Here is a 21345-nt window from a genome sequence, read left to right as displayed (position 1 = left end):
TGCAATAATGGGTAACTGAAGATCAGGATAAACAATTCTACTGAGCAAAATACCATCTATACTCACTTATCAGTGAGGTTCTACTGCAATCAACATGGAACATGATTTGTCATCTATTTGTTCTATTGATTACTCTTAACAAACTATGTAAATCCATTATGTGATGGCAGATCTGGGCCTATGCAGTCTGTAGTCTGACTTTACAACCTACCAAACCCATTATGTGATGGCAGATCTGGGTCTATGCATCTGTAGTCTGATTTTTACAACCTACCTAGACCCATTACGTGATGGTAGATCTGGGTCTATGCAGTCTGTAGTCGGATTTTACAACCTACCTAGATGGCCGAGTGGTCTAAAGCGCTCTCTGTTACGGATCACTGCCATCTCACCTCTGTCTGTGTGGGTTTTGAGTCTCGGATTAGGCTAATGTGGGTATGTGAGAAAGCTTGCCAGTAGCTTCTTGTGGGTCAGTGGTTCTTTCTGGGGTTTTCCCGGGTTCTTCCTCCACCATTAATACTGGCCACCATGTATAGCCTATCGTGTGCTGAAAAATGGCATTAAACCCTACAACAACAACAACAACAACCTACCTAGACCCATTATGTGATGGTAGATCTGGGTTTATGCAGTCTGTAGTTGGATTTTACAACCTACCTAGACCCATTATGTGATGGCAGATCTGGTTTTATGCATCTGTAGTCTGATTTTACAACCTAACTAGCCCCATTATATGCTGGCAGACCTGGGTCTATGCATCTGTAGTCTGATTTTACAACCTACCTAGACCCAATTATGTGATGGCAGATCCAGGTGTATGGAGTTTATGGTTGGATTTTACAACCTATCTAGACCCATTATGAGATGGTACATTTGGGTCTATGCAGTCTGTAGTTGAATTGTACTTTTACACATGAACATGCAGTACATCTTTAACAAAATATATTTATGTAAAGAACTTATACTGGATGGGATTACTACCACAGTTTGTCTGGTCCTAGCACTTTAATTTACCTATGACTCAGTTTTATACAAGAAAAATCATTATAGAACCAGACTATATAAATAATATTTTTTTCTGCTGTCACTCCAGTGGCTAAGTAATTATTTAACTAGATGGAATTGATAGATCTTTTTGAAAATCTTTATTAATAAAGAGTCATACAGAAACATTGATGGAATAGACATGTTTACAGAGGTGATTGTTTTCCATTATAAAGTACTGGTGATGTGTAAAATATTTAAAAAAGTGATAAAAAGTGAAACAATTAAAATGACATCAATGACTCAAAGAATTCCATAGGTCCCATTAGAAACTTTGTATTGCATGCTATAATGTACCTATAACACTCAGCTTGAATCTATACCTCTCATGCTGACATTAATCAAGAATTTCTAATCAAAGTAAGGAATAGTTATTGTTGACATTATTTTTGTTCTTAGCTACTCAACATCATAATCATCATCATCATTGTTTTAGAATCTTCTTGAATTAGTTAAAATAAAATTAGTACATGTAGTGAAATTAAACGTTTTAGAATTACTGATGTAAATTTCAATGGAATTCTAAGAGCATCATAAAAAAGTGAGTGAGAAACATCACATTCTGTTTCAGATATTTAAAGTAATTACCTCTATTCTCTCTTCTTCCTGTTCCTCTTCATCTTGTGTCAGTTCTTGAGCATTTGCCAAGTTGTCAACAGCGATAGCCAAAAACACATTCAGCAGAGTGTCTGACAAGAGTTAAGGGACTTAGCTCTATAAACTAAAATCACCAACCTTTTAAGTTACCCGTAAACACATACATTAAAACCTTAAATAACTTCAAATCATAAATACAATATGGAGCAAATTTGTAGATGTTAATTACTTTAGCTCTGTTTAAGTCAGTTCAAATATGATAAGATTTGTAAAATGTCTCAGATATGAATAACACAAAAGGATACAGTTGCCAAACAGAACAAGAACTATGAAATAACTAGAATAAATCATCCCTGCACCCTCAATTCCACCTCGAGCTCGTATTCCATTGTACATAACTTCATTCCAGTCTTCTCCGGTCAGGATCTGAAATTAATGAATAATTAAATTAATCAGTCATCATTACCATCATTAGCCATGCAGACAGACTGACAGACAGACAGATAGATAGATAGATAGATAGATAGATAGATAGATAGATAGATAGATAGATAGATAGATAGATAGATAGGTAGACAGACAGACAGACAGATAGATAGATAGATAAATAAATAAATAGATAGACAGACAGATAGATAGATAGATAGATAGATAGATAGATAGATAGATAGATAGATAGATAGATAGATAGATAGATAGATAGATAGATAGATAGATATATAGATACATACATAGATAGATAGATACATAGATAGATAGATACATAGATAGATGGATACATAGATAGATGGATAGACAGATACATAGATAGATGGATACATAGATAGATGGATAGACAGATACATAGATAGATAGATAGATAGATAGATAGATAGATAGATAGATAGATAGATAGATAGATAGATAGATAGATAGATAGATAGATAATTTTCTCTGGATAAGACCTGAGTTGTCAGCCTAATAAATTTGGGACTATCATTGGAAAGAATATTGTTAGTAAATATCTGCTAAACTGTTTTACAAATTGATGATAGGCTTGTCACCAGGCATAGTCCTATTATCAGACAAATATGGTATTATTATATACTCAATGTTTTATCTGTTAACTTTACATTGTCAGAATCATGCAACATTTTTCCATATTGTACAGCTTTATATTGCATGACATGTCTGTTTAAAAATAATACAGTATATCAGAAACTGCTTTTTAAACAAACCATGTATACTTAATGTACTAGATGCTTTAGCTATAGTTTGTTTGCGGATGAACTAAGATGCTGTTTCGTTCATTTGAAAGTAGAGATGATAAAGAAAACTTTGTGGACATGTTTACCACATCATAAGTGAAACTTTCAAAGAAGCAAACAAATGAACGTGATATTCACAATGTCCACAACAAACATGAGAGATGCAGTACTGAAAATACCATTCTGATCATTTAAATAGTTAATTAGGAGAAATGTTTGTAGCTTTCTGTTAATGGAATGGTTCAGACTATGACCAGTGCTCTCTGGAGTATATAAAAATAGCATAGAAAAGCATATTGAGGCCAAGGGCTATCACAATTCAAGAAAAAAAGGCACTAAAGGTCTTGGAAGAAAGGTAAGGGCTTTGGAACCAATAAGCAAAGATGATGAAGAATTTTTATTTTCTCTTGCTGAATGGACTGTGACACACCAGCTGTTTTCCAATTTTCCACGTTAACTTGTTTGATAGAATATTTCAGATTTAGGCTAGTTACAGAAGCCATAGAGGTCATTACATAGATGGTGGCCCTACAAAGAGCATATAAGTGACAAGGCATAAACATGTCTTTAGCCATAATAAGAATGGCAAAAAAAAATACTTACAATTTTGCCTCTTTAATTTCCTCAAAATTTACTTTCGTAGTTCTGCAAATCTGCATGGGTTCTAAAACTTAATTACACACCACAAAACTGTACTGTAATTTAAACTACATTTCCAACTGCAATCACAATCTCCTTACTGCATTCAGAATGAAATGAACATGACATTTCATAAGTGTTTTTTTGATAATTACAATTGAAAGAGTTTATATTTATCCCACACTATGATTCCAAACAATCAATGACAGAACCATCTTCACTAGCCAAGTTTCCAATAACCCTATCTACACCTTGGCATAATGAGTAAACATTTATGTGCTTTGGGTCTGTGAATTTCATTGGATGTGGCATCCAATCAAAATTAAGTTGTTCACATTTGGACACTGTTCCTATGTGATCAAAACTAGGGGAGTACACATCTTGAATGGACTGATAAATAACCAATTTTCCAGTGCCAGTCAATGTTTGCTCAAGTTCCTTTCACTCAAATACACCTGTAATGGCTTCCCTCTGGTGCATAGTCATATTTTGGGTGTTAAACAAACAAAGTATCCTTTTTAGGACAATTGCCCCCACCATTTTCAGCCGATATACAATGCATCACGCTATTGGTTAGTTGGCATTACATACTAAAAGAAGCAACTAATGAAATCCAATAGATGTCACTTGGACAAAGCACCAATATATTTGTTTGTGACATAACAGAAACACACATGCAGTTTATTCAAGGTGGGTTCCTCCCTGTTCAAATCACATGTACTTCATGGCACAGATAATAAATCCAGTTCATCACAAGCAGAAAGCAGAACTGTGTAGGATAGACAAAAAAATCCACCCTTTCCAGGCCAAATGGAAAAATTGTTTCAATGTGCATATATTTACAATAGTACCCTAAATGTCTATTTGAAGTATATCAAAATAACAATTCTTGTTTGAACTAATGTGAAGCGAGTGACAAAGTTCAAAGATCACTGTGCAGTGCTATGTGTGCATTAATATTGATATTGTATACTGGTAAACCTATGGTTATGTATTTATTATGTAATGCAGCATAAATTCAATTACATGTATTTTGTTTCTTGAAGTTTATTTTTAAAATATAAGCCTTAGATAGGAAAAAAATTAGCATATAATAAAATGATTACTGCATTTATATGGGAAAATATGAGCTTGTTTTTTTTTGTTTTGAGTAATGCTGCACTCCCAAGATCATTCAGAATTACTTGGAAAAGCTTGATCATATTTTTCCAAACAAATGCAGTAAACTATGATTACTGGATAGACCGAAAGACAGACTTTAGTTTGCAAAAGGTCATAACACCCTTATGGATAGAAAGCTGCAAATTTATATGGTGACATGATATATATATATATATATATATATATATATATATATATATATATATATATATATATATATATATATATATATATATATATATATATATATATATATATATATCTCTGGATCAATTAAATCTCTGGATATGGAAAAGGAATAAAATACATTTCACACACACACACACAAATATGCATGCACACATGTATTTTACATTTCTTTACTGGTTTGATGTGTAATCAAATATTGAATTTTACCCTTACCTGAAATACTGTAAGCAGGGCTATAGGGAATGTGTCAAAGTGACTCGCTGGTCTCCCCTCAGCAAAATTCATTCTAAAAAAATTCAAAAGACATTTGATACTGATTTACTTTGTGCAAGAACAGAGTCACTTACAGTAAGAATCAAGTCACTTAGTATAAAAATTGAGTAACTTATTGTAAGCACTGCATAACTTGTAAGAATTAAGTCAGTATTGAGCAACTTGCTATCAGGATTGAGTCACTTAGTGTAAGGCTGAGTCAGAGTAAGAATTGAGTCATTGTAAGAATTGCGCTCACTGCATGCCATTATGTTTATTCACCTTGAATTTTCTGACAAAACAATATGACATAAGTAATGATATCAAAATAATTTATGTTACGTTGTATCCAATACTTTATTTGTTCTATTCCTGTTCTTGTTTATAACATGCATAAATAGGCGATAGTTTTGAAAATTTATGTGGATATAATTTTTTTGTAATAAATTAACATAATAACATTCTATAGTAATTCCAGATTAGCTGATCAATAAGCTAGCAAATACTTGATGAAATTTAAAAGTACTAGTGCAACAAAAACTGAATATTTTTCAGATTTTTCATCAACATTGATATTTATTCTTTTTCAAGAGATATGGTCTTCAATCTTCAAACAAAAAATAACACCAAACTTTCCATACCATTAAGACTTGTGTATAAGTCAGATCCTACTGCAAACAACTGTTATGTCATTTTGTGTGGTGAACTTTTGTCCATGACTGTAGATTGCAATTGAAGATAATGATCACTGTAAACAACCTGTTCACATAACTAATCATGACCAATCTTTGTCCATGATTGTAAGTGGTAAACAAGATGTTTACTAAAATATAAGTTTAAAACCTAATCTTGTTTACAGATTATTGAATTTTTCCAGTTTTCCTACAACATTCAGTTATGTCATAGGTTTAGTAACAGTTTTCCCACAACATTCAGTTATGTCATAGGTTTAGTAACAGTTTCAATGTAAAGGATCAATCATTTTAAGCAAAGATTTTTTACTATCAGACTCTGGAGTCACTTAATGTTGTGTTCAGACACAATTCGAAAGGAATTATTTACTTAAATTATTAACTGGAATTACAAAGTGCTCATTGACTTTTTGGACTAAAACACTATAATGGGATCATTGGATACTCATTCAAAGACATTCTGGATAACATCATTGTGGTACATGAAGAACTTCAAGACTTTCAAAATTCATTTTGGACTTGCGATAGGACATTTAGGATGATTTGGGATTTCTTTCATCATACTATGTCTTTTAAAAGTTCACTTTGTATTTGGAAATAAATTATTTGTTGATTTATTACAACAATGTATGTAATAGCAGATCAGTGTCTGTGTTGTTTACTAATTAGTCCTAACAAACTCTAATGACCCAGATTTGCCAGGGTAATATGTGATGGCAGATCAGGATCTATGCTGTTTGTTCTACTCTTTAATCCTAAAAAATTGTTCTTACCTGATTTACCAGGGCATATAGGTAATGGCAGATTGGGATCTATGTTGTTTGTTTTACTAATAAACCTTAACACACCACAGATCCAGATCTGTCAGTGCAACAAATGATAGGAGATCTGAGTCTGTGTTGTTTGTTATTTGATCCAGCTTGTACTCGAGTATGTACAGTAAGCTGTATTTTACAAACAAGGAGAATTCTTATATGTATCAATGACCTCATATAAAATAAAACCTAAAATAATTACTAAATGTAACAAAAATGACTTGCATTCACTTCCCTCATTTCCACTTTCTGAAATATAGGTCTTATACATACAAAGGAAAGTGTAATGAAAATGGTCCCCTACCTTATAAGTTGATACAACTGTTCATATCAATTAGATTTTTCTATTAATTATGTTACATGTAATAAAATGACACATACATGTATTTGATGCAATGATGTGTAATAAAATGATACATACTTGTGTTTGATGCCATGTTGTGTAATAAAATGATACATACATGTATTTGATGCAATGATATCTAATAAAATGATACATACATGTATTTAATGCAATGATATCTAATAAAATGATACATGTGTTTGATGCCATGTTGTGTAATAAAAGGATATATACATGTGTTTTATGCAATGATGTCTAATAAATTGATACATAATTGTGTTTGATGTCATGTTGTGTAATAAAATGATGCATACATGTGTTTAATGCAATGCTGTGTAATAAAATGATAAATGCATTGTTTAATGCAATGATAAAGGCAAACATTTCAAGCAAAATCATGTATTGTCACTTTTTCCAAATTAAGACTAAGTTATAATACATAATATATACATTGGAATCTAAGATATAAATCTGTGACCTAATTAGACTTACTCTCCGCCAAAAAGCTGCATTCCAAGCAGTGCAAATATGAGGATGAACAGAAAGAGAAGGAACAACAAACTGACAATGGAACGCATACTGTGTAGCAACGATATGACCAAATTACGCAGGGATGACCAATATCTGAAAGAAAAAAGTCAGATTCTGGCAAAAACACATCTGAAAACTGTATATGTAAATGATAAGTCTGAAAACTGTATATGTAAATGATAAGTCTGAAAACTGGATATGTAAATGATATGTCTGAAAACTGGATATGTAAATGATATGTCTAAAAACTGGACATGTTAATGATATGTCTGAAAACTGGACATGTTATTGACATGTCTGAAAACTGACATGTTAAGATTAACTGGACATGTTAGGGATATGTTTGTAACTATTATTTTGTAAAATGACAACATTTTAACATCATTAAATTCCAGCTAAGTTTTGATTGTCTTTGAAGTTATGCAAATGGATTGTATTTGACATTATGGAAATGGATTGTATTTGACATTATGGAAATGGATTGTCTTTCACGTTATGGAAATTTATTGTCTTTGACATTATGGAAATAGATTGTCTTTGATGTTATGGAAATGGATTGTCTTTGACGTTATGGAAATGGATTGTCTTTGACATTATGGAAATAGATTGTATTTGACATTATGGAAATGGATTGTCTTTGACATTATGGAAACAAATTATCTTTGACATTACGGAAATGGATTGTCTTTGCCGTTATGAAAATGGATTGTCTTTGACGTTATGGAAATAGATTGTCTTTGACGTTATGGAAATGGATTGTCTTTGACATTATGGAAATGGATTGTCTTTGACATTATGGAAATAGATTGTCTTTGATGTTATGGAAATGGATTGTCTTTGACATTATCAAAATAGATTATCTTTGATATTTTGGAAATGGATTGTCTTTGATGTCATGGAAATGGATTGTCTTTGACATTATCGAAATAGATTGTCTTTGATGTTATGGAAATGGATTGTCTTTGACATTATCAAAATAGATTGTCTTTGATATTTTGGAAATGGATTGTCTTTGATGTCATGGAAATGGATTGTCTTTGACATTATCGAAATAGATTGTCTTTGACGTTATGGAAATGGATTGTCTTTGACATTATGGAAATAGATTGTCTTTGACATTATGGAAATGGATTGTCTTTGACGTTATGGAAATTAATTGTCTTTGATGTTATGGAAATGGATTGTATTTGTCATTATGGAAATGGATTGTCTTTGATGTCATGGAAATGGATTGTATTTGTCATTATGGAAATGGATTGTCTTTGACGTTATGGAAATGGATTGTCTTTGACATTATGGAAGTGGATTGTCTTTGACATTATGGAAATGGATTGTCTTTGATGTTATGGAAATAGATTGTCTTTGATGTTTTGGAAATGGATTGTCTTTGACGTTATGGAAATGGATTGTCTCTGACATTATGGAAATGGATTGTCTTTGACATTGTGAAAATGGATTGTATTTGACATTATGGAAATGGATTGTCTTTGAAGTTATGCAAATGGATTGTCTTTGAAGTTATCCAAATATATTGTCTTTGATGTTATGGAAATGGATTGTCTTGTTTAGAAATTATATGCACTTTCAAACAGTTTTTCAAATGTTTCATAAGAATGACACAGATGAACTTAAAAGTTTATGATTGTCAGACAACTTAGACTTTTGAATCCAGACTGCATTTGTTTAAAATGCTATTGTCATTAATTAATAATGTTAATTTTTACTGGAATTATAAACAGATTACCACAATAAGCTCACATACACATATTACCTTTGTATGTGTAATTTTTTTTAACCCTCTAAATGTTTGCACACTTTCACTGATCTATAGAAATAAAAAGTATTTCATTTTGCTTTACCTTTTTTGTCTGGAGAACTTTTTCTTACATATCATTTGCAAATATTTGTGATTTGGAATAGGCTGAAAATTATAATTAACAATTTTTACCTATACAATATTAAAATGTATACATAAATTTTATAGACAATATAGGATTGTATTCTACAGATGTTAGACAGATAGACTATCAGTGAGATAAAGAGCTAGACAGACATCAAAATAGATACAGGTGTGTTATAAGATAGATTTAGATATATGTAGATAGATAGATAGATAGATAGATAGATAGATAGATAGATAGATAGATAGATAGATAGATAGATAGATAGATAGATAGATAAATAGATAGATAGATAGATAGATAGATAGATAGATAGATAGATAGATAGAAAGAAAGATAAATAGATTGATAGATAGGTAGACAGAAATGTAACAGCCAAGATCGAAAGGTAAATATATAGGTAGGTTCATGAAGACAGGTTAATGACAAAACATTGTACCTTGTTACTTTAAATATACGTAAAAGTCGAAGAGCTCTCAAGGTGCTGATACCAAATGATGCCCCTTCCTTAAATTCAGACCAAATGACTTCAAAAATGCTACCGACTATTACCTGAAAAATGTATAAAGAATTATACATAACTGTTCCTTCCATGTAAATTACCTTATTTCTCCTATCATAGGCCCTTCAAGCCAACCTAATAAATCTATCACTCTGTAGATGTGGGCTTTTCACATGGCAAAGATATCAATGGTAAATATTTGCCAAATTTCCTAATTTCTTTCGGCCACAATCCCGCCTGTAGGTGTGATGAGGCTGTACCCTATTTCTGAGCTCTGCAGCATCAAGATCATTTAAGATACACCAACGTGGGTGGTATTACAAAAAAGCAGACAGATATAGCTCTACAATGATATCAAATAATCTGGAAGTCCTAGTTTCACCTTTTTTTGGACCTGCTTTTTTTAAACCCAAAATTCACTCGTGGTCAAAATGCGATTTGTGTCTGGATTTTAGACCTTTTGGCCTCAGATGTAGGACAGACTGGTCTGAACTGCACACAGACAAGTGAACCTTTGCAATAACTAGGATAAGATGGGCATTTGGAATAAAGAGTGGTCTCTTAAGCAACAAAAAAAAAATCCAACTTTTACCCTTCTGCTCATGTGCAGCAAAATAACCAATGGATAATGATGTTTCTAATACAACTGGGCATTAGTCTCATGGAAAATCTATTGAATGCCGATGTACTACAATTTATTCAGAAATAGGCCCCCAAATGTCTTTTGTACTTGCATTTCAGGTGAAAACGACAAAAACGAATGAGTTAAAAGTGTGGTACATGGGTGGGTTTATCACCAAGCATAGACTTGTTGTTCTTATTGTGGGCTTAAGTCCATTTTTCAGGCCAGTATAACTGGTGGAGGAAAAAACCATGAAAGCACCAGGAAGAACCAGCAACCTACAGGAAGCAACATGCAAACTCTCTCACATACTCACATAGGCCAAGCCTGAGACTTGAACCCATGCAGATAGGTGAGATAGCAGTGATCAGTACAGGCAAATGCTTCAGACCAATAGGCCACCTAGGATCCCTCAACCATAAATGTATTTTACCCTTTCCAACTATTTATACTACTGTCTTTCTTATCATATGAGCAAAGTTATGTATCCCATTAAAGTTGTGTATCACTTTAAAGTTATGTATCCCTTTAAAAGTATGTATCCCATTAAAGTTATGTATTGCTTTAAAAGTATGTATCACTTTAAAGTTAAGTATCCCATTAAAAAAATAATGTAACCCATTAAAGTTATGTATTCCTTTAAAAGTATGTATCACTTTAAAATTATGTGTCCCATTAAAGTTATGTATCCCATTAAAGTTACATATCACTTTAAAGATATATATCCCTTTAAAATTATGTATCCCATTAAAGTCATGTATTCCTTTAAAGTTACATATCCCTTTAAAATTATGCATTCCATTAAAGTTATGTATTCTTTAAAAGTATGTATCACTTTAAAGTTGTGTCCCATTAAATTAATGTATTCCTTTAAAGTTATGTACCCTATTAAAACTGAGTCAAGTTCTGTTTTATTGGTGCTTTGTAATTTATTTCCCTTTGCTTAAGTTCAGGACTCATAAGAAATAATTATTTATCATATGTACTTGCTCATAAGATGAGCCCAACTACAAACAACAGAGACTCTGATCTGCCATCACATAATGCCATGGTAGATCAGGGTCTACTAATTACTCCTAACAAATTGCATTCACCCAGATCTGCTGGTGTATTATGCAATGTCAGATCTGGGGTGTTGCAGTTTGCATTTGGATTTGATTGCTAAATGAGTGCATATGGTAATTCTACGCCATTACATACTCTGTTGAGTTTGAATGCAGTATCAGGACACAGCCTTGTTGGGTGTCCCTCAGTGTAAGGTTCCATCACTTCTAGGTCAAATTTATGATTCCCATGAACAGCTTTATAAACAAAGCACTGTACTTACCAAACAATCAAATATATTAAATGAAGACTGGAAGTAAATTTGATTCCCAGTCCTTATATTTGTAACAGCTTTATAAACAGAGCGCTGTACTTACCATACAGCCATATATGTTAAATAAAGACTGCAAGTAAAGTTTATTTCCAGTCCATATATTTGTAACAGCTTTATAAACAGAGTGTTGTACTTACCACACAGTCACATGTATTAAATAAAGACTGGAAGTAAATTTTATTTCCAGTCCATATATTTGTAACAACTTTATAAACAGAGTGCTGTACTTACCACACAGTCACATGTATTAAATAAAGACTGGAAGTAAATTTTATTTCCAGTCCATATATTTGTAACAGCTTTATAAACAGAGTGCTGTACTTACCACACAGTCAAATATATTAAATGAAGACTGGAAGTAAATTCTGATGCCCAGTCCATACATTTTTAACACCATCTCCATCATGAATAGTCCCAGAAACACAAATTCCGTTATATCTGAAAATGAGAAAATGATTAAATAGATTGCAGAAAAAATATATAAAAATTATGGTTGCCGTATAGAGTCCTGATTATACTAAATTCAATTTATTATTTGCACATGCTAAAGAATTAATTGATACATTTTTTAATAGCTTCGTTTTGTCAGAACAATTATTTCAGTTGCAAATTTCATAATTGGATATGAAATATGTCCCAACTTTTACTTTCATTATGCCAAATTCAATCTTTATAAGGCATTTCGTTATAACACAATTTCTGTTTTAAAGGCAAGTATTCTCATGTATCCCATGGCATCAAATAGTACCTCATTATAAGACAGTCCCACTATAATGCAGTATACTCTATGGTTTCTATGGACAGCATTATAATGAGGTGGCAGTGTGTTTTTCTATTTATTGCAAATACAGATACAATCACTAACCTGATCTTCAGAGAAATAATGGATATTGTATGTTATTAGCTACAGACAAATGTAATAAATGAACTTTTCTGTCTCTTAAAATTCTCTATTCCAGTCCAGTGACTTTTTTGTTAATATTTCCTCAGTTACAAAAAAGTATGATGCTTTGATTATCATCCTTTTCATCATTCATCTCTGTTATCATACAGCTTTATTATCAAACATTTTAATTTAAATTTAATGTTTTGTTACAATTATAGTGTAGTTTACCCCATAAACTGTAAAATCTTGCCTAGCTGGTACAATTATTTCGGTCTGATTTGATTCAGAACAGTATGTATATATATATGTATGTGTGCATATGTATGTATATATGTATGTATGTATGTATGTATGCATGTATGCATGTATGTATGTATGTATGTATGTATGTGTGTGTGTGTGTGTGTGTGTATGTATGTATGTATGTATGTATGTATGCATGCATGCATGCATGCATGCATGATGTATGTATGTATGTATGTATGTATGTATGTATGTATGTATGTATGTATGTATGTATGTATGTATGTATGTATGTATGTATGTATGGTTTGTAACTGTATATCAGCTCAATCCTGACTAATTAGTGCCAAGTAAGTGTAGATATTCCCAAATAAAACAAAGAGAAAGGCAAGAAAGTTGAAATGCTTAAAATACAACATCAAATTTTATATATAAACCACATTCTTTTAGAAAGGTCAAAGACCTGTCAGTAGGAGATATCTGAAGGCCAAGATAGTGAATCCTTTACAATCCCCCAACAACATACAGTAGGGCACATCAGGCCAGTTTACCAGGTTCACAGGGCAGAATTCAGCTCAGTAACCCCAAGAAATATATAACTTTCTCTTTAAAAAGAACACAATGCTTAAACATTATTATCCATACCTATTTCTTTAAAACTGAATTTTTAAGGGGGTTTGAAATCTTCACAGTGGCCAAAACAAATATGTATAAGTAAACTGCAAACATTTCATGCAAAATGGATGATAAAGTTACTGTAAAATACTCAGTTATATCAATCCCAACTACAAACTACAAAGACCCAGCTCTGCTGTCCCCTATTAGTGTGTTAGGAGTAATCAGTACAAAAAACAACATAAATCCTAGTCTGACATATTATGTGACAACATATAAGAGTATGTGTTGTTTGTAGAGTCAACTAATAAGTGGTAAAATACGGTATATGTCATGTCAACTAACAAGTGGTAATAAATAGTATATGTCATGTCAACTAATAAGTGGTGATATATGGTATATTTCATGTCAACTAATAAGTGGTAATATATGGTATTTGTCATGTAAAAATTCTTTGCATTTGCCTTAATGACTTTGGCTTTTTTTATACGCCTTATAAGTTGGGCAAGGCTTGTATTAGACCTAAGTTGTTGGGCAGAATTTGTTGAGCCACTGAATTATGTAATGATTCCCATCTTGCTAGTGATCCAATTGATCATTGAAGTTCCGCCATATGGTAATTGATTGATACATGCAATCCCTGGTCAAGGGGTAAATTATTACTCGAAGGTGCAAGTCAGGGGGAAAATAATTTTTATTGTTTTGGTTTAAATATTTTGTTTTGCAAAGCTACCTACTGAAACCTTGCATTTTTTTAATGAACTTCCAAGTTTACTCATAATGTTTTACTGAACACGTTTCTTTCCTTCAGGTGCATTTCGCAGAATTTGTAAAATTACACCACTGAAATTAATGTAGGATGTCTAAGCTGATATTGATTCTGAATAAAGTTTTCTTCCTTCAATCCTTGAGGAAAAATTAAATGATATATTCATATACTCACATAAAAAATATGTATGCCACTCAGGCTGTCCATAGTGCTCAGAGGCCACAGAAACAGTGTTGAGAAACACCAGAACTATCACAGTCCAATAGAAGGGTTGACTTTTTATGACTCTACGAACAGTAAATCTGAATATAGAAAAGCAAATCAGTCAGAATCTTCAATAGTGTACATAGCTATGGTTGCTAGTCTGAAATAATTTTACTTTGTGACATGCATACAAATCATGACATATGGATGCAACATATAAGTAATGCAAATGCCTGATTTAAAAATAAAAATCCTGCTGGAATTCAATGCTGTAATATGACATGAATTATACCAGAAAAGTGGATTTGTTTCAGTCAGCATGATACAAGCTTAATCTTGCTTCCTGTGGTGAAAAGTAGAAAGATAATGAGAAACTAACATAGTAATGATAATGTAGGCCATGCAATTAATATATTTCATGCATTTCCTATAGTAAATTAAGCATGCATATATATATATATATATATATATATATATATATATATATATATATATATATATATATATATATATATATATATATATATATATATATATATATATATATATATATTGTGAGAGTCAGTGCCAAGAAAATAAGACTTTTAAAAACAAATAATGTGAACAACATATGTTGACCCTGACTGTGCCTGCTTTGGATCCTAACCATTGGTAAATAAATAGACTAATTAATTGGATCCTAACCATTGGTAAATAAATAAACTAATTACATGTTTATAAAACTGAATACAATATACTGTGAATCCATTTATTTTGAGGAATGCCAATTGTCATCATTTTTTGAAAAATTGTTTTTATTGGTTCCTTAATTTGTTGATTAGGGAAAGGGATCCAAGTGTTTCAACAGAAACAGTCATAGTGATCTGTAGTTTTTTGTAAGCCGTGAAATATATGAAAATTGGTTTTAAAAAATGTGAATCATGAATTCACAGCAATTGAAATTATTGTAATTAAATTATTTAATAATTAAATGCATTTTATTACATTTTTAGAGCTCAAAAATCACTTCGATAAAGCAATCAAAATACTCATTATTTGACAATAAAAAGTTCAGGTGGGTACATGTAACCACATCTTTGATATATAGCTAGGTCTTCAACATTTTCTAAACCTTTCAAAATTGTGGTCTTAGTTATTACAATAAGCATGTCATAATCAATATCACAATAGACATTTAATAATGAATATCACAATAGGCATGTAATACTGAATATCACAATAGGCATGTAATACTGAATATCACAATAGGCATATAATAATGAATATCACAATAGGCATGTAATACTGAATATCACAATAGGCAATGCATGTAACAATGAATATACCAATAGACATGTAATACTAAATATCACAATAGGCATGTAATACTGAATATCACAATGAACCTGTAATACTGAATATCACAACAGGCATTTAATATTGAATATCACAATAGGCATGTAATAATGAATATCACAATAGGCACATGCTATTGAATATTACAACAGGAATATAATACTAAATATCACAATAGGCATGTAATAGTGAATATTACAATATGCATGTAATATGGAATATTACAATGGGCATATAATATTAAATATTACAATTGAATATTATGATAGGCATGTAATAAAAATCTGCCAAGTAATTTAGTTTGCAGTTATTATTTTTGATAGTTTTAGCTGAGAATTGCATTTTTATTGGTTTTAAATTTGTCAAGATGACACTAAGGAAGTGTGTGTGTGTGTGTCATACTGCCTTCATATGATGACTTTGTTTTTCTAGATTGGGCCTGTCCAATTCACAACTTATTGCCACCAACAAGTCCACAAAATTAGGATAAATTGGGCCTTTTCAGTTCATGGTTTCTTACCACCAATAAATCCTCAAAATTAAGATACATATAAGTTCTAAATTGGGTCATTTCAATTTATGGATTCATGCCACCAATAAGTCTGCAAAAAGAGGATGATTTAGTTTTCTCTAAACTGAGTCTTTCAATTCTTGGCTTCTTGCCACCAACAAATCCACACAACCAGGATGCATATAACTGCTTGATAAAAGCATAGCTCAAAGTGAAATCTGTACTGTAATTTTACAAGACAGACCTCACAATTTTCTTTTTAATAAATCATGTCTGTGGCCAAATTCATCTCCAAGTCAGTGATATTAGTAAACAAAAGTGAAAATGAATTAAATAATTTCAACTATGATATAAAGCAATAAAACTTGGTTTACTATTCTTTATTCAAGCACAATAATCAGTGTAAAATAATTCAATATTATGGATAGATAAACTGCAAATTAAAGCATAAAATAAATCTGTTTCACAGGCAATACAAAGTATGAACAATCCAATCATCATCATCTATAACTTTAGCAAGGCTATTATATAAGGTAACATATTTGTAAATTAAAAGACACTGGCGTAAATCAAATAGTACAAGTGATAATCAATTATATTGACCATAACATCTTTCAGTTTGATGATGAAACATTACAACTTAATTGTTTTAAAATCTGACATTGTTTCACAATATACATGTAACAATATCTTTTCTGTAGTTACAATTCCAAAAATATCAGCATGAGTGCCATTGTATTTGTGTATAATGCAGATAAGGTACCCCCCCCATCATAAAACTTCAAACACAGAAATACATGTATACCTGATTTGATGGTTTAAATGTTTTCTAAAATGATCTAGACTTTAGTAAAAGAATTGTTTAAGGAAGGACCCAACTGCAAACAGTGTAGACCTAACAAGCTGCTGTCATATAGTGCAATCACAGATTTGTGTCTCTGCCTTTTTCTATCAATCACAATTAATACATCACAAACAGTATTGCTCCAAAACTAGACATTTCCTATGAATCAGTAGTAATATTACAAACAGCATTGCTCGAGTCCTAATGACATACAACAAAACTATATACATGATTTGTTCTGAGTTGGCAGATAAAACAAATTTGATATCGCATAGAGATACACAAGGCTGTTAGGCAGAGACATTTTCATGTGCAATATAAAACATGTCCTTCCTGTGATTCAGAGCAAAATAAGAATGCAGTTTTGTATTTATTATAGGATCCCTCTTTTAATGTGTAATTGCAATTCAAAACAAACTAGTGTTTAGAAAGTTTGATTTATTGCAGCCAAGAATATTTACAGGCATTCATCAGTGAAAACAGCTCAACAACCGTATATACCTAATAATAAGACCCATCCAGCTTCAAACTGTGTAGACAAGGATCTGCCACATTATAATGCACCAGCAGATTTCTTTCTATCCAGTCTTTTCAGGGGTAATAAGCAGAATAAATTACATAGACCTTAATCTGCCATCAATCAAGCCACAGTAAATTTGGGTCAATAATATTTCCTGTTGAACTTGACTTATAAGTGAGTATATATAGTGCATTGGATTAGTGCCATACATTATGTGGTGGTAGATGGCTAGAGCTGGATATATAGAAATGTCAGCTGAACACATGTTAATACACAAGCAATTTAAGTAAATCATGTTTTGCTTTAGTCTCAAGGCTCATTAACCTAGCTTTTACTTTAATCAGATCTTTAAAATGGATAACAAATGTAATGGTTTCTACGATGAATATGAATGAGATGCCCTGATCTTATTTTCAATTCTAAACTTTTCAAGTCATGTACATTTATGCTTTAGAAAGAAAAGATTTAGATTTATAACAAAATAAACACTTTGTCCATCAGCAACTTGCTTGTATTAGGTGCCAAACTGATTAAATGTTTCATATGGGCCATTTTAAACAACATATAACTATAACGACTCTAAATGGTCCAGAAAACAGTGTCATGTGATAAGTTTTCACACTACCAACAGTATGAGCTACATTAAATAATATAAAAAAAAACTTCCTGTAGTCAAAGCAAGGTTGAGTGGGTATGCTATTACACAATTAAGGCAAGATATGGGAAATTACAATCACTAGGTATTCTTTTAGGTACAGTGTACTGTATTTATCCATTGATAAGCCAATGCTTCATGATAAGCCAACCCACACCATTTCGACAAATTTTTGGCAACTATTTACCAAAGAGATCTCTGATAATAAGTCCACCTCCTACTGTTTGACAAATTTATTAAAATTAAACCCTTGTCTTATCATGGGAAAAATACGGTACTTTTATACTATATATCACCTCCATTTTAGGCAGCATACAGAGTTAAATGCCCTTTCGTTAACATACACAGTGCTCTGACATCTTTGCAATATGTTTCTGTAACAAGAGATAATATATTCTTAACATTGCAGTTTCATCTTAATTTTATTTTAAAGACCCCTATATAACCCAGTGAGAATATTACTTAATTTGCTTATGTATGTAACATCTACCTACTTGTAAACAACACAAATGCAGACCCCATATTCTTGAAACTTTCTGAGCATAAACTTTCAAGTTCGAAATCCATATTACAAATTTTAATAAAATACCAACAGTGCATCTGTCACTGAAATTGTGCATGACATTAGAGAAGTCAAAGATAAGGTATCAATATTTAATGGAAAAGGACTTGAGATATTCTTTTAAAAAATTTCCAGCCCCCATAAAAACTTCAATAAATATTCTGGCTCTGATTTTTAGAAAGAACAAAAATACAGAGCTCTATTAAAATAGTCTAAAAAAGGAAAGTATATTGAGGATACACAAGCAAATTCCTGCTTAACAGAAAATCTGAGGCATATCCTAGGTTCCCTCCAACTACCCACAGAACTGAAATGATTGGACCCATCCCATAGAAATGAAAAGACTGGTCCATTGCAAGATATTGCAACCACCCACAAAAATGAAATGGTTGGTCTCAGAGAGAAGATTCACCAACCACCCACAAAAATGAAATGGCTGGTCTCAGAAAGATTCACCAACCACCCAAAAAAATGAAATGGTTGTTCTCAGAGAAAGATCCACCAACCATCCACAAAAATGAAACTATCAGTCCCTCAGATGATCTTGCAAGTTTTAACATCCAGACCTTTTCTAATCCCTCATTTCTAAATCTTGACTTTGAGCTTGCTAAGAGTGCTTACACAAGGTCAAAAATTCTTAACCTTGACCTTCAGCTTGCTGAGAGTGTTTACACAAGGTCAAAAATTCTTAACCTTGACCTTCAGCTTGCTAAGAGTGCTTACACAAGGTCAAAAATTCTTAACCTTGACCTTCAGCTTGCTAAGAGTGTTTACACAAGATCAAAACTTCTGAACCTTTAACTTGAACTTACTTGGAACTCTAAAATCAGACACAATATAAATGTTAGTGTAATCTGGAAGTCAAGCTGAAGGAGATGAGACAAACCTGAAATTTCTGTTATCGTTCCTTTATTTTTATTACAGATATGGACTATCAAAGTTTTGGGATTTTTAACTTCACCCTATGTTACATGCTCAGATAGTTTCAGAATATGAGGCTTGATAAACAGTTAAATAATGTGCCATCAGATCAGGAACTATGTTGATTATATGAAACAGAAGTAAAACAAAACAGCATAGACCCTAAAATAACAGCACACTAGGCAAAGGCAGGTCTAGATCTATGGTATTTACAGCTGGGTATGCCTTATACATGAGCAAAATACACATCAAAAGCAAATTTTATGAAATATGACTGGCAAATTATCAAAAGATAAAATTCAGTATTTCAGTTAAAGTTCATCCTAACAAGGTGAAAAAAATCCAGTAAGGGCATAACTCGACATGCAATTGTCTTATTTGTGATCCAAATATATGAAATGATTGCATTAAATACAGAAATTAGTTATTTTATGTTTTATTGTCCGTGGAAATTAAAATGCTGTCAATGACAATTAAACCATGCTGGGTTTTTTACTCATTTTGCAGGATTTGTTTTGGCCTAAGGGAGGTAACAGCTACAACTAGCATGATGATTATCACCAATCATCAGCTTAACTAACAATGGCAACCAAGGGATTCACTATGCTTATGAATGGCAAAATTTTGGTCAAAAGAGTTATCTTGGTGCCTAGGAAGGTTTATAAGGTAATAAATTCAGTAGTTCACTATGGTGTTGCAAATGACACGGGCTACTTGAGCTACTGACCTTGACTGTGTTAAATGTTAGTTTACTGTGTTGTTCTAAGTCAAATGTTCATCCTTCACTATTGATCTTGACTTAGGTACATATTAGTTTACTGTGGTGTGCTAAATATCATGGTCATACAAATTTTACCTTCAGTTCAGGGTGTACAGGGTAATGCAATTTTGTAAACCCAGATAATTTAACATCCAACAAATAATATGATCAGAAATTGTTTCCAAGTTCTTATAACTTTTTGGGGGGCCCTGAGTGGCTGAGTGGTCTAAATGCTCACCATTATGGATCACTGCCATCTCACCTCTGTCTGCGTGGGTTCGAGTCTCGGATTCGGCCAATGTGGGTATGTGAGAAAGCTTACCAGTAGCTTCTCATGGGTCAGTAATTCTTTCCAGGGTTTTCCCAGGTTCTTCCTCCACCATTAATACTGGCCGCCATGTATAGCCTATCGTGTGCTGAAAAATGGCATTAAACCCTACTACAACAACAACAACAACAAATCTTATAACTTAGTTTGCAATTTGTTATACAGTGCATGTCTACATTGCTAAAACATCATGCAGTAAATTAAAATCTATGTGCAGAAAGCATCTTTGAGACATACAATATAAAATAACAGTGATGTATGTTATTTATCAAACATCGT

The 21345-nt window shown here is 32.0% G+C and overlaps 1 protein-coding gene across 1 annotated transcript in view; it reads right to left on the bottom strand.

Annotated features, from left to right (window-relative positions):
* The window catches only part of LOC149780003 (voltage-dependent calcium channel type A subunit alpha-1-like), a 384117-nt gene that overhangs the window by 161115 nt on the left and 201657 nt on the right, over positions 1-21345 (bottom strand). The window contains exons 15-21 of the mRNA XM_089937395.1: positions 14601-14728; positions 12239-12351; positions 9851-9963; positions 7472-7603; positions 5091-5163; positions 1947-2067; positions 1633-1733 (exon numbers count right to left, since the gene is read on the bottom strand). Of these exons, the coding sequence (XP_089793521.1) occupies positions 1633-1733; positions 1947-2067; positions 5091-5163; positions 7472-7603; positions 9851-9963; positions 12239-12351; positions 14601-14728 (781 nt within the window). The remainder of the gene's footprint in view (positions 1-1632; positions 1734-1946; positions 2068-5090; positions 5164-7471; positions 7604-9850; positions 9964-12238; positions 12352-14600; positions 14729-21345) is intronic.

The sequence above is a fragment of the Sinohyriopsis cumingii genome, chromosome 16 (genome assembly GCF_028554795.1).
Source record: "Sinohyriopsis cumingii isolate HCF-2022 chromosome 16, ASM2855479v2, whole genome shotgun sequence".
NCBI lineage: Eukaryota > Metazoa > Mollusca > Bivalvia > Unionida > Unionidae > Sinohyriopsis > Sinohyriopsis cumingii.
The sequence above is the reverse complement of the archived record's forward strand: the minus strand, read 5'-3'. Positions and strand labels throughout refer to the sequence as shown.